Below are 15651 nucleotides of genomic sequence, written 5' to 3' on the forward strand. Positions count from 1 at the left end.
TCCAGAAACAAGTCTCTCACCGTTGCTGCCTGTTATAGACCCCCTTCAGCCCCCAGCTGTGCCCTGGACACCATATGTGAATTGATCTATCTTCAGAGTTTGTACTGTTAGGTGACCTAAACTGGGACATGCTTAACACCCCAGCCATCCTACAATCTAAGATAGATGCTCTCAATCTCACACAAATTATCAAGGAACCTACCAGGTACAACACTAAATCCGTAACCATGGGCACACCCTCTTAGATATCATCCTGACCAACCTGCCCTCCAAATACACCTCTGCTGTCTTCAACCAGGATCTCAGCGTTCACTGCCTCATTGCCTGCGTGCGAAATGGGTCCGCAGTCAAACGCTCCCTAAAACACTTCAGCGAGCAGGCCTTTCTAATCAACCTGGCTCAGGTATCCTGGAAGGATATTGACCTCATGCCATTAGTAGAGGATGCCTGGTTGCTCTTCAAAAGTGCTCCCCTCACCATCTTAAATAAGCATGCCCCTTTCAAAAAATGTAGAACTAAGAACTGATATAGTCCTTGGTTCACGCCAGACTTAACTGCCCTTGACCAGCATAAAAACATCCTGTGGCGTTCTGCATTAGCATTGAATAGCCCCCGCGATATGCAACTTTTCAGGGAAGTCAGGAACCAATATATTCAGTCAGTTAGGAAATCTAAGGCTAGCTTTTTCAAACAGAAATTTGCATCCTGTAGCACTAATACCAAAAAGTTTTGGGACACTGTAAAGTCCATGGAGAATAAGAGCACCTCCTCCCAGCTGCACACTGCACTGAGGATAGGAAACACTGTCACCACCGATAATTTCAATAAGCATTTTTCTACGGCTGGCCATGCTGGCTACCCCTACACCGGCCAACATCTCAGCACCTCCTGCAGCAACTTGCCCAAGCCCCCCCCCCCCCCCCCCCTCTCCTTCACCCAAATCCAGACAGATGTTTTGAAAGAGCTGTAAAATCTGGACCCCTACAATTCAGCCGGGCTAGACAATCTAGACCCTCTCTTTCTAAAACTCTCTTTCGAAATTATTGCAACCCCTATTACTAGCCTATTCAACCTCTTTTGTATCATCTGAGATCCCCAAAGATTGGAAAGCTGCCGCGGTCATCCCCCTCTTCAAAGGGGGAGACACTCTAGACCCAAACTGTTAGACGTAAATCCATCCTGCCCTGCCTTTCTAAAATCTTCGAAAGCCAAGTTGACAGATCACCGATCATTTAGAATCCCACCGTACCTTCTCCGCTATGCAATCTGGTTTCCGAGCTGGTCATGGGTGCACCTCAGCCACACTCAAGGTCCTAAACGATATCATAACCGGCATCGATAAAAGACAGTACTGTGCAGCCGTCTTCATTGACCTGGCCAAGGCTTTCGACTGTCAATCACCGAAATCTTAATACACTGCTCAAAAAAATAAAGGGAACACTTAAACAACACAATGTAACTCCAAGTCAATCACACTTCTGTGAAATCAAACTGTCCACTTAGGAAGCAACACTGATTGACAATAAATATACTACCCACCACTGCGACCTGTATGCTCTCGTTGGCTGGTCCTCACTACATATTCGTCGCCAAACCCACTGGCTCCAGGTCATCTAGAAGTCTTTGTAGGGAAAGCCCCACCTTTTCTCAGCTCACTGGTCACCATAGCAACACTCCTCCGTAGCACACGCTCCAGCAGGTATATTTCACTGGTCATCCCCAAAGCCAACACTTCCTTTGGCCGCCTTTCCTTCCAGTTCTCTGCTGCCAATGACTGGAACGAATTGCAAAAATCACTGAAGCTGGAGTCTTATCTCCCTCTCTAACTTTAAGCAGCTTTCCGATCACTGTACCTGTACAAAGCCAATCTGTAAATAGCACACCCAACTACCTCATCCGCATATTACTTACCCTCTTGCTCCCCAACATTTCTACTTCCACATCATCTGCATATCTATCACTCCAGTGTTAATGCTAAATTGTAATTATTATTTTGCCTCTATGGCCTATTTATTGCCTTACCCCCCTACTTTTCTACATTTGCACACCCTGTACATAGATTTTTCTATTGTGTTATTGACTGCACGTTTATTTATGTGTAACTCTGTTGTTTTTGTCGCACTGCTTTGCTTTATATTGGCCAGGTCGCAGTTGTAAATGAGAACTTGGTCTCAACTGGCCTACCTGGTTAAATAAAAAAAATAAAATGGTGCCATCTGGTTAGCTTAATTAGGAATTTGAAATTATTTGATACTTAAGTATATTTTAACAATTACATTTAAAACCAAATACTTTTACTCAAGTATTTTACTGGGTCATTTTCTATGAAAGTATCTTTACTTTCACTCAAGTATGACAATTGGGTACTTTTTCCAACACTGATCCGAAGGCCCCCCCAGGGCCATCTTGGCAGCTGGGCACACAGGCCATTACACAGTGGCACCATCACGCTCAAGGCCAGCAACCCTGCCTTGTAGACCATCTTCTGTTGTCCCCCGAACAGACTTCTCAACAATCTTTGGGTCGGAGCGAGTGGAGCCGCCACCTCCACTTTCGGTCTCCTCCTCAACGGTGCATCGGAGCTGTGTTTTGCCAGCGTCTTTGGCTTCAGTAATTCTGTCATCCAACTTCTTTAGCCTCTCCTGCAACACCAGGATGTGAGAATTAAATTTTCCCACTGAGTTTTTGTTAGGGGAATTTTATAATTCCTTTATGTACTCATTAATTAAAATCACTGTCTATTTCTAAGAATTTGTAAGATACTTATTAGCATAAAATAGACAGGGACCAGTCTTATTAAAATTAGATAATAGTATTTATTCTCGTGAGCGCGCTCCCATTTAACCACAAACAGTTTATATACAAAACATGACGTCATTTACACAGAATAACGCTCCTCCCCTTGACCAAGAAAACAGGTTCAAAAGTTCATTCCAACTCACCAGCGCACACACGACACAATATCACTAGATTAACTCTTGAAGTTTAACTATAATTTATTACCACTTTAGCAGACAGCTCAAGATAATTGAAGACCTAGGGAGTTACTCACTGCCTTATCTAAACATCTCAGGGCTAAGTTGAGTCGGTTCAACCATAGTTTAATGATCCTTTTGGCTTACTTTATAACCCACACCACATACCTCTCCAACTAAGTTGGAATGGTGTTTATTATGTTTTAATTACTCCTTGTTCATGCTACATAATCCCTTCCTTATGAATTAACATTATTAATCAGATATAATACAGGGTAGAGTTCAATTAGTTATAGTTTTATCTAAATGTAGACATTGTTTAGTCATTATTCATAAAACTCCTAACAGTTTTGCATCTCCTCAATCAACTCACCCTTGTGAAGAAAAGTGATTTGGTCTTTAAATGGACAGATCACCCTTCATAATTTCAATCTGATTCCTGGCTGTGCCGCTCTGCCATTCAAGTTCAAGGCGTCAAGTCTCCACTCTCCAGCTGTACACCTTTGCTGATGCACTCATTCAGGGCTTTACACATCTCCCAGATCCTGTCCCTTATCGTGTTCCCCCATTCCAGGCTTTCCACTCGTTCTTCAGGTCTGTGTTCTCTTTACACAGAGCCTTGTGTATTTCCTCTGTCACTTGGATTTTCTGGAGCTCTGCATTTTCCACCAAGTAAAGATTCTTACTATAGGTGAGGTCGGCTATCAGGACGCTCATCATCCACATAAAGTAGCAGGCATAGAAAGACGACTCAGCAGTTCCCACTTGTTTTTCAGGGGAAACAGGAGTTGGGTTAAATACTATATCCCTGAAAACCGGATGTTAGCATTTTCTGCCGACTACGCATAGGCTATCCACATGCGGATCAGATGAATTAAGTATCTGAATGTTCACTGAATGTTTGCCCCATCCAGTGTCTCGCTGTGGATGGCGAGAGCACTTGCAGTTGTACTTGAAGCACTATACCGCCAACGTTCTAGCCACTGGTTTTGTAAGGTCACGGTCATTATGACACAAGTCACGCCAAATTTCTGATACAAGAGGCCAATCCATGAGGGTGAATGAACTCAACTCATGTAAAACTAATTAAATATCTATGCATAAGGAATTACACAAGACAAAGACAAGTACACACACACACAGGAAACCTAGACATTTAAATCTGAAGAAAGCATTTTATTATTCAAGTCAATCGGATTAAGTCTTCAAATCAAAAAGGTCATTACCATAATTCCAATTTCCAAAAAGTTAATTTGATAAAACTACCAACATACAATGAGAAAATACATTAAACTATATAAAAATGGTCAGTGAGTTTGACTTACTCTCGGTATTGCTTCTACAACTCTCCACAGCAACACAGTTCATAAGAACTCTGAAAATGAACACAAATCAGTGACAAAAATTTAAGAGAGTTCATACAGTAACATTTTGTACCTATCACTCCAAATAAGCAATGCCTTAGTGTTGCACTTAGCTACACACATAACCACGAGTAGGTTTCAGTTGACCTATTGAACACTGTCTGGCTTTTGTTTTAAAAAACCCTGGTAAGTTAGTATTGATTATGTCCTCTCTTTCCTACATGACCCCAACCAGCTCCACCACCTCTCCCGCCACTCTTACCCCCTCCCCAACCACCACCTCCCCAACCCCCTCTGCCGTCTTGTCTCTTCTGCCAGGCTGGCATCTCAGGGAGGGGGGCGTCTATCTCAGAGGGCCGGCCGCCTCTATCTGGCACCCTACCCATCAGGATCTATAGAAGAGAAATACAATGGTAGGTCAATGACAGGACAATGGATGGAGAACATTTTAGTCATTTATGCTGCACTTCCACCTAAGACGTACCCCACCCCATTGTGTTGCCTGTGTTTTATGTTAATGCTAGCTCTAGTATACTTGTGTTTCCATCAGGAGTGTGACACTAAATACTTGGGGCAAGCATACTCAACAACCTCTGCACCATGGGCTCCCGAGTGGCGCAGCGGTCTAAGGCACTGCATCTCAGTGCTAGAGGCGTCACTACAGACCCTGGTTCGATTCCAGGCTGTATCACAATTGGCACAGCGTCGTCCGGGTTAGGCCGTCATTGTAAATAAGAATTTGTTCTTCACTAACTTGCCTAGTTAAATAAAGGTAGAAAAAAACAAGACAGTTGCTTTGTGAGGTGTTAAGGTTCACAGGTAGCTATTGTTATGCAAATGACAGCTGAAAAATACCAGTAGCTTGGCTTTGGCCCCAAGTCAGAGCCATGGTCCAGTGAGACATGGGTGCCAGTCCGCATAAATGGAAACAGAAAAGTCTGAGCCTTTTGGGTAAAACACTGGGGTGTATCTAAGATGGAAACTCAACATTAGTGAGATTCCACTGCTGGGTACTTGGCCTAAATGCTCAAGACTTATGTACACTCATTAGACATTTGGACACAATGTACCTTGGGTCACATTCCATTCTGGAAGGCTACAGTACCTTATTGACAGCACAGGCAGTATTCGCTCTGCTGGAGCCACTGCTGGTCTTCACCACGTTGCATATGTCCTCCCTGGCTGCCAGCAGGTGAGCCATGCCTACAGATGAACTCTGGGACAGGGTGTGTCTCTTAGACTGGTAGGCCCTGGCCATGATATCAACTCTCTCCTAACAGACAGACAAGACAGTTTGTTGAGCATAGGACACGCACAATGACATTCTGCATAGAAAGAGCAGAAAGGGAGTAGCCTGCCGATTTAAGGGGGTCACTAAAGTTGAGACTATCAAGATACACCAGAGCACTCCACCTGCCTTGGCTCTCTCTGACCAGCCGAAAGACTGCACAGTGACGTCGAGCCGTTTGATCAGCATCCTCCGCCGGCACTCATACTCTGAGGACAGGACCGTGTTGATCTGCTCCAGCCGCTCCTGTGGAGACAAGGCCCATATTCAATGCACACTTGGCATCCCCTCATGCCTTAGCAGGAATTATACCCTTTGCCCCCACAAAAATGGGTGAAATTCTGAATGCAGTCTGCTTACCCACTGTTCACTGTCGAGAGATTTCTTCAGAACTGGCTTTCCAATGTGATCCTTTGGAAGCTCTTGAAGCACTGCGTTTATCTGGAAATATACAGTGCTTTCAGAAAGTATTCATACTCCTTGACTTATTCCACATTTTGTTGTTACAGCCTGATTTTAAAATGGATTAAATAGATGTCTCATCCATCTACACACAATACCCCATAATGACAAAGTGAAAACATCTTTTTAGAAAACGTTGCACATTTATTCAAATACAGAAACAATTTCATAAGTATTCACACCCAACTCAATATTTTGTACAAGCACCATTGGCAGCCATTACTGCTTTGAGTCTTTCTGGGTAAGTCTCTAAGAGCTTTCCACACTTGGATTATGCAACATTTGCCAATTATTATTTTCAAAATTCTTCAAGCAGTCAAATTGGTTGTTGATAACTGCTAGACAACCATTTTCAGGTCTTGCCATATAAACTGTAACTTGGACTCTCAGTCTTCTTGGTAAGCAACTCCATTGTAGGTTTGGCCTTGTGTTTTATATTACTGTCCTGCTGAAAAGTGAATTCATCTCCAAGTGTCTGGTAGATAGCAGACTGAACAATGTTCTTCGCCTAGTTCCATTCCCTTTATTTTTTATCCTAAAAAACTTTTACAAGCATACCCATAACATGATGCAGCCACCACTATGCTTGAAAATATGGAGTGGTACTCAGTAATGTGCTATATTTGACCCAAATATAACAGTATTTTGGACTAAAAGTTAATTGCTTTGTCACATTTTATTTCAATACTACTTTAGTGGCTTGATACAAACAGAATGCATGTTTTGGAATATTTTTATTTTGTACAAGCTTCCTTCTTTTCACCCTGTCAACTAGGTTAGTATTGTGGTGTAGCTACAATGTTTTTGATCCATCCTCAGTTTTCTCCTATCACAGACATTCAATTCTCTCTGGGAGCTTCAGTGTTTCACAGATTGCCTGGAGATCGTTTCGGTCTTTGTGTTCTTTGTCCTTAGCAGGTCGTCTCTTTACTATCTGTGTAGCTTGTAGCTCAGAGCATAAAAACACTGCAGAATAAAGATAGGAGCCACAGGCAAAAAAAACAAACATGCAAAACAAACATGCAAAATGAAAACTCAAGACCTAAACCACCCGAGCCATGGCCTGTTCACCCTGCTATTATGCAGAAGGTGAGGTCAGTACAGGTGGATCAAAGCTGGGACTGAGAGACTGAAAAACAGCTTCTATCTCTGCCCTGAACTTCGTCACTCCACTAGCCTGCTACCACCCGGTTACTCAACCCTGCACTTTAGAGGATGCTGCCCTACTGTATGTACATAGACATGGAATCACTGGTCACTTTAATCATGTTTACATACTGTACTTTAGTCAATGCCACTGACATTGTTCATCCTAATATTTATATATTTAATTCCATTGTTTTACTTTTAGATTTGTCTGCATTGTTAGATACTGTTGGAGCTAAGAACAAGCATTTCGCTACACCCACAACAACATCTGCTAAATATGTGTATGCGACCAATAAAATTTGATTTATATGAGGAAAGGTGTAAGTCTGAACCATGGCAGAGCCGCAACATACCAAAAAGGGTATCATGGGCGGCAGGTAGCTGGTTAGAGCGTGGGGCCAGTAACCGAAAGGTTGCTAGATCGAATCCCCGAGCTGACAAGGTAAAAATCTGTCGTTCTGCCCCTGAACAAGGCAGTTAACACTGTTCCTCGGCCGTCATTGTAAATAAGAATTTGTTCTTAACTGACTTGCCTAGTTAAATAAAGGTTAAATAGAAAAAAGAAAAAAAAAGAACATGATGGTACTCAGCCCAGTATTCTGGACAGATGGCCAATTCAATACTTACATACTAGCTTTAGATAATCTTTCTTATTCTGCAGCCCTTCCTGTATAATCCCGGAAACAAGGCCTTGATAAGGGCACTGCAACTCCTTCAGCATGCCACTCATCTCAAACTGAAGCCCACCAGTGTCACCTAAACACACGTTTCAGAATTAACATAGCAATGGCAATAGTATCCGATTTAATAAAACACTTTTCGATCAAATGGGACAGTGAGAGGTGATGTCTTTTGGCTCACCCGAACCTGACGAAATGCTCTCTTCCAGATCACATAACGGTTTCAGACGGGATGCTAACCACATGCATAGGGTGACATACTCCGTTGATAACAGTCCACCTTCACATGCTCTGACAAGCCTCTCCTCAGTCTGCAGAGGTCCTTCATACCTGCGCACCAACAAACAATATGATCTAGCTGTACGCTAGCATTGAATCATAGCTATAATAGCACTTGGATGTTGTATGGATGCATTTGCGAGGGAATAAGCAAAGGACCCTTATATTTTTCTACCACTGTCTAGAACGACTACACTAGTTAAGCATACTGAACAAAAATATAAAACTCAACTTGCAACAATTTCATTGATTTTCCAGGGTCACAGTTTATGAGGAAATCGGTCAATTTAAATCATTTTCATTAGGTCCTAAACTATGGCTCACGTGACTGGGAGTACAGACATGCATCTGTTGGTCACAGATACCTTAAAGAAAAACGGGACTCAGGATCTCCTCACAGTATTTTTGTGCAATAAAATAAAATAAAAATCGGCACTGGGTTGACATCAGCTCTTCTACACAACGCCATACACGTGGTCTGCGGTTATGAGGCCGGTTGGGCGTACTGCCAAATTCTCTAAAACAACATTGGAGGCAGCTTATGGTGGAGAAATGAACATTCAATTATCTGGCAACAGCTCTGGTGGACTTTCCTGCAGTCAGCACACCAATTGCACACTCCTTCAAAACCCGAGACGTCTGTGGCATTGTGTTGTGTGACAAAACTGCACATTTTAGTGTCCCCAGCACACGGTGAACTGTATAATGATCATGCTGTTAAATAAGATTCTTGATATGCCACACCTGTCAAGTGGATGGATTATCTTGGCAAAGGAGAAATGCTCATTAACAGGGAAGTAAACACATTTGTGCAGAATATTTAAAAAATAAATAAGCTTTTTGTGCATATGGGACATTTCTTGGATCTTATATTTCAGCTCATGAAACCAACACTTTACATGTTGCGTCTATAGTTTTGTTCACTGTATATTGCAGTGTTGGGGAAGCTACTATGAAAATATAGGTTTACCAAGCTACCAATTACTTCACACTTGACAAAGTTAAGCTACACTAAAGCTCTAGTAAATATAGTTTACTTAACTAAAGCTATTATGAAAAAGTAGTTGACTACATCCAAACTACTTAGTGAAAAATGATCATATGTAAATCAAAAACACTTTAGGGTCATATGTTAACAGAACGTGTAATAGAGCACAGTATGAGTCATAACACCCATAAAACCTAGCGTTCAAACAGGAAAATGGTTCCAATAGTTTTTCCACCATTCATTTTTTCCCATAGGGGATTTTAGAAACACTTAATATAAGGGCTGTGTTTAGTGTAGTCTTACCCTGGCCTGACGTTTTGATAACCATGTAAATCTCTCTAGGACAAGATAACTTTTATCAATATATTAACCTGTAAAGCCGAAATAAACCCCCCCCCCCCAAAATTGAAATACTAATTAACTGCTAGTGTCGCTATCATATAGGACAACAAATGCCATGATGATCTGGACAAGACTGCCGAATCGAGGCAAAGGTAAGAATCTCTGGATTAACGATCTAATGTTAACTAAATGTAGTAATGAATAAATTGGCAACATTTCTTTAAATTGACAATTCTGTGAACTATCTTGTGCAAGTTTGAAATTGACACAATACCTGCTGGCAAAGGAGTCTGCTAGAGATGACGTGCAGGAGCTTGCAGGGATTTGTAGTTTTGCATGATGTCTACTTTGATGCTAATTAGCATTTTCGAATCTGAGAGTTAATAAAGCCGAATATATTGATTAAAGTCACCTTGCCCGAGAGATTTACATGGTTATCAAAATGTCACGCCGGGGTAAGCCTACACAAAACACAGCCCTTATTTTAATAATATCATCAAAACGCGCACTATGAAAAGGGAGTTACATGACATCCCATTCTGAAATATAATTTACAATTCATTTATGTGAATGAAAATGTTTCATTTGTGTTATGCCATGGCCCATGATCTATAGATAATGCTATTAATCTACTATAAAACCATAACTATCTGTCAGGTAATTCAACAAAATACTATTATAGTATAGGTGCCTTTCACATGGGAAAACCTTATGCAATGAATTTCACTCGAATGGAAGGAATTGGTACTATAATAAACCCATCCCGCTTACCAGTCTTGATATTTGCTCAATGAAAAATAACATGAGTACAAGTTACCACTAGCTAGGGATAGCCTAATACCTGAAAAATATTCCTGTTTAAAGGGCAGCTCAACTCCAAATACGGCCTTTGTCCAACCCCTTCAAATAAAAATAAAAATACATTCAGGTGAGAAGTTGTGGGTGGGGGCAATTGTTCTTAAGTATTCATTTTGTGGGAGGGTTAAAGTAGTTGTACCTGATGCCAACACTTTCTCACCAAAGCATCATGAGCAAATATGGCTCAGTCAGTTAGCGCACAGTAGAATGGATCCGACATCTTAACATTGCCATTTGCAGCGTAAATTCGAATCCCCCATGTGGCGCAAAAATATATTTGAAATGTGGATTCACATTTATTGCGGTACTGTGTTGGTAAGAAATGTGCAATCATCACCTTGAAAATGAAGATTAGGAGGTCAATTAAATCCAAGCGTTGACTGCACAGATAAAAATGATGACATAAAGAGCCGTTGTGTTGAAACACCGTGCGATGTTTAACGGTGAGAATCGCAGAATGGTGAACTTACTAAATGACTGAAGAGTTTGACTGTGTGATATTAGGTGGCTTCTTGTGTAAATATTTTCCGTCTGGATTTTAATGATTTGTATATTCACATTGTAGTATTTAGTAAAATGCTTTAATTTAAGATTTTTTTGTAAATACTGCATATATAAATCATTGATCTCACTCACCCCTGTTACATTACAATTTTGTCATACCATTTTGGAAAGGTTATGAAATATGAATTTGATGTTTGAGCTCAGTCTGAAATGTTTAGAGTAATCATGAGAATATTGATTTTAGTTCAAATTCTGAAGTGAAACAATACTTTTGATAAATTAAGAAGCCGCTGACAGTGTCCCTTTCAGCCTTTAGTATAGCAAAAGTGAGATTTTATATTTCTAATTATTGAATTAGTTTGAGGGACATATGATTAATACATAAATGTTGATTTTATTACAAATGTCTGTTATAATCATATTCAGACTACTTCCATAGCATCCATTACAGGGTTGAAGACAAATGGTGTCCATATCAGAAGACAATGCCAAGAGTGTGCAAAGCTGTCATCAAGGCTAAGGGTGGATACTTTAAAGAATCTAAAATCTATTTTAATATGTTTAAAACTTTTTTAGTTACTACATGATTCCATATGTGTTATTTCATAGTTTGTCTTTACTATTATTCTACAATGTAGAAAATAGTAAAAATAAAGAAAAACCCTTGAATGAATAGGTGTGTCAACTTTTGACTGGTACTGTGTGTGTGTGTGTGTGTGTGTGTGTGTGTGTGTGTGTGTGTGTGTGTGTGTGTATATATATATATATATATATATATATATATATATATATAGAACGCATCTCCTACCTGAGCGGTATGATGGCTGCGTGGTCCCATGGTGTTTATACTTGTGTACTATTGTTTGTACAGATGAACGTGGTACCTTCAGGCATTTGGAAATTGCTCTCAAGGATGAACCAGACTTGTGGAGGTCTACAATTTCTTTCCTGAGGTCTTGGCTGATTTCTTTTGATTTTCCCATGATCTCCAGCAAAGAGGCATTGAGTTTGAAGGTAGGCCTTGAAATACATCCACAGGTACACCTCCAATTGACTCAAATGATGTCAATTAGCCTATCAGAAGCTTCTAAAGCCATGATGTCATTTTCTGGAGTTTTCCAAGCTGTTTAAAGGCACAGTCAACTTAGTGTATGTAAACTTCTGAACCACTGGAATTGTGATACAGTGAATTATAAGTGAAATGGGGTCTGTAAACAATTGTTGGAAAAATGACTTGTGTCACGCACAAAGTAGATGTCCAAACCGAATTGCCAAAACTATAGTTTGTTAACAAGAAATTTGTGGAGTTGTTGAAAAAACAGTTTTAATGACTCCAACCTAAGTGTATGTAAACTTCCGACTTCAACTGTATGTAAATAAGGTATTTCTGTTTTGTATTTTTAATGCATTTGCGAACATGACTAAAAACCTGTTTTCACTTCATCATTATGGGGTATCGTGGGTGTAGACGGCTGAGAATTAAACATTATTTTTTTTGTTGAATAAGGCTGTAATGTAACATGTGGAAAAAGTCAAGGGGTCTGAATACTTTCCGACAGGAAAACGACCCTAAGCACACAGCCAAGACAACGCAGGAGTGGCTTCGGGACAAGTCTCTTTAGGTTCTTGAGTGGCCCAGCCAGAACCTGGACTTGAACCCGATCAAACATCTCTGGAGACCTGAAAATAGCTGTGCAGCGACGCTCCCCATCCAACCGGACAGAGCTGGACAGGATCTGCAGAGAAGAATGGGAGAAACTCCCCAAATACAGGTGTGCCAAGCTTGTAGCGTCATACCCAAGAAGACTCGAGGCTGTAATCACTGCCAAAGGTGCTTCAACAAAGTACTGAGTAAATGGTCTGAATACTTATGTAAATATATTTCAGCTTATTTTTAATAAATTTGCTAACATTTCTAAAATCCAGTTTTTGCTTTGTCATTATGGGGTATTGTGTGTAGATTGATGAGGGGGGAAAAACTATTTAATCCATTTTAGAATAAGGCTGTAACGTAACAAAATATGGAAAAAGTCTGTCTAAATACTTTCCGAATGCACTGCATATACTTAACATGGACAACATTACAGTCAACATATGCATGTGGTTATAAAAATGAAGATAAACAATAATAATTCATTTGAATAACTTCAAAGTCAACCCTGTCAGTCTCACAACCTTGTTATGATCAAACAAGTAACAGGGTTGAGTTTTTTGGCTCAAAATGGCCACTGCTCCTCATGTGGTGAAGAACAGGAGACAACATGGCATGCATGAAATTGCATATACAGATGAAGTCGGTTACATACACCTTAGCCAAATACATTTAATCTCAGTTTTTCACAATTCCTGACATTTAATCATCCTAGTAAAAATTCCCTGTCTTAGGTCAGTTAGGATCACCACATTTTAAGAATGTGAAATGTCAGAATAATAGTAGAGAGAATGATTTATTTCAGCTTTTATTTCTTTCATCACATTCTCAGTGGGTCAGAAGTTTACATACACTCAATTACTACTTGGTAGCATTGCCTTTAAATTGTTTAACTTGGGTCAAACGTTTCGGGTACCCTTCCACAAGCATCCCACAATAAGTTTTGGCCCATTCCTCCTGACAGAGCTGATGTAACTGAGTCAGGTTTGTAGGCCTCCTTGCTCGCACACGCTTTTTCAGTTCTGCCCACACGTTTTCTATAGAATTGAGGTTAGGGCTTTGTGATGGCCACTCCAATACCTTGACTTTGTTGTCCTTAAGCCAATTTGCCACAACTTTGGAAGTATGCTTGGGGTCAATGTCCATTTGGAAGACCCATTTGCGACCAAGCTTTAACTTCCTGACTGATGTCTTGAGATGTTGCTTCAATATATCCACATAATTTTCCTCCCTCGTGATGCCATCTATTTTGTGAAGTGCACCAGTCCCTCCTGCAGCAAAGTACCCCCACAACATGATGCTGCCACTCCCGTGCTTCACGGTTGGGATGGTGTTTTTCGGCTTGCAAGCCTCCCCCTTTTTCCTCCAAACATAACGATGGTCATTATGGCCAAACAGTTCTATTTTTGTTTCATCAGACCAGAGGATATTTCTTCAAAAAGTACGATATTTGTCCCCATGAGCAGGTGCAAACCGTAGTCTGGCTTTTTTGATGGCGGTTATGGAGCAGTGGCTTCTTCCTTGCTGAGCGGCCTTTCAGGTTATGTCGATATAGGACTCGTTTTACTGTGGATATAGATACTTTTGCGGAGGTCTACAATTTTCTAAGGTCTTGGCTGATTTCTTTTGATTTTCCCATGATGTCAAGTAAATAGGCACTGAGTTTGAAGGTAGGCCTTGAAACACATCCACAGGTACACCTCCAATTGACTCATATGTCAATTAGCCTATCAGAAGCTTCTAAAGCCATGACATAATTTTCTGGAATTTTCCAAGCTGTTTAAAGGCACAGTCAACTTAGTGTATGTAAACTTCTGACCCACTGGAATTGTGATAGTGAATTATAAGTGAAATAATCTGCCTGTAAACAATTGTTGGAAAAATTACTTGTGTCATGCACAAAGTAGATGTCCTAACCAACTTGCCAAAACTAGTTCGTTAACAAGAAACTTGTGGAGTGGTTGAATGAGTTTTAATGACTCCAACCTAAGTGTATGTAAACTTCCGACTTCAACTGTATGTTTGCAGTAAGAAGAGAGTTTTGATAAGTAATAGTTTCCCATCTTTATTTAATGTAACAGAGTTGAGTTGAGGTCGATAACCCCAATCTAACAATACAAATCAAAGAAATATAGATATACAATAATGTGATAGCTTGCCATTCTTTGCACCATATTGTTCAGAAGACTTGTATGATGGCACTTCCAGTATTGTCACAAGTATAACTTCCCTATTTTTATGGGGGAGATTTGTTGGTTTAACGGGGTTGAGGGTAGACTGAGGTATGCAACTAAATATTGTGATTTTAAATCAAAATCATGCATTTATTTGGAAAAAATACATTCTCAGCAAAAGAGCACAAATAGATGTTTACATCAATGGCAAAATGTATGGATTATATATATCCTAAGTACAAATTCAGTGAAGGCCACAGGGGACATGACAAAATGCTTAGTGTCAGTTGAAAACAAGATCTCTTATGATAAAGATGAAATTCATGTTATGTTTCTTACACTTCATTACAGGGGACATTTCAATTTGTATAAATAAAGCTTTTTAAATTAGATGGTGACACAATACTTAAAATATTGGACTCAAATCCTACCATTTCATGGAATGACCCAGATGTGTAAGAAACAGAAAGTGTGCCTTTTGAATTTATGTAATGTCAGTAGTCTGGTCAAGGAAGCATAATGGAAACTATATTGGCACACTCCACTTACCAAGACCATTACCAAATAAGGCACGTGGTCACCTGCTTTTATAGTGAGCCTTGAGGTGGTACCACCCAGCACATCTAGAAGGGAGTGTATTTCATACCAAACCCTCCCTTGATATGACAGGAGCACTATCACAAGTTGAACTGCTAGGGGCAAAAAGAGCTAGATTTACTTACTAAAGGACCAAAATATCTCACTTTTGCAACGAACTGTTAAAATGAAGACCAGAATTTTTCATTAAAGTTACTTATGTACAATTTGATTGCACAGTGCATATGTAAAGTAAAGTCTACACCATATTAATATCACACTATGGACTCCCCTCGGATCATAAGGAAACCTGAGGAGGAAAGAAAACGATTGAAGTCTTCAAAAGAATCCCACAAGATAA

At 40.2% G+C, this 15651-nt stretch overlaps 1 protein-coding gene across 1 annotated transcript; it reads right to left on the minus strand.

Annotated features, from left to right (window-relative positions):
• Window positions 1–4179: 4179 nt before the first annotated feature.
• Window positions 4180–8122, minus strand: LOC120023243 (protein FAM98B-like). The gene is made up of 5 exons (XM_038967288.1): window positions 7870–8122; window positions 5988–6068; window positions 5757–5873; window positions 5445–5612; window positions 4180–4731 (listed from the first exon to the last, which is right to left on the minus strand). The coding sequence occupies exons 1-5, from the start codon at window positions 7966–7968 to the stop codon at window positions 4531–4533; spliced, it is 666 nt and encodes a 221-aa protein (XP_038823216.1). The 5' UTR covers window positions 7969–8122; the 3' UTR covers window positions 4180–4530.
• Window positions 8123–15651: the final 7529 nt, after the last annotated feature.

Source organism: Salvelinus namaycush, chromosome 28 (genome assembly GCF_016432855.1).
Source record: "Salvelinus namaycush isolate Seneca chromosome 28, SaNama_1.0, whole genome shotgun sequence".
Classification (NCBI taxonomy): Eukaryota; Metazoa; Chordata; class Actinopteri; order Salmoniformes; family Salmonidae; genus Salvelinus; species Salvelinus namaycush.

Excerpts from the sequence above, each read along its gene's own strand:
- LOC120023243 (XM_038967288.1), bottom strand. The coding sequence starts at position 7,968 with ATGAGTGGCATGCTGAAGGAGTTGCAGTGCCCTTATCAAGGCCTTGTT. Across the intron at positions 6,069-7,869 it reads AGAAAGATTATCTAAAGCTA|ATAAACGCAGTGCTTCAAGA; the intron begins GTATGTAAGTAT and ends GTATATTTCCAG. Across the intron at positions 5,874-5,987 it reads CTCTCGACAGTGAACAGTGG|GAGCGGCTGGAGCAGATCAA; the intron begins GTAAGCAGACTG and ends TTGTCTCCACAG.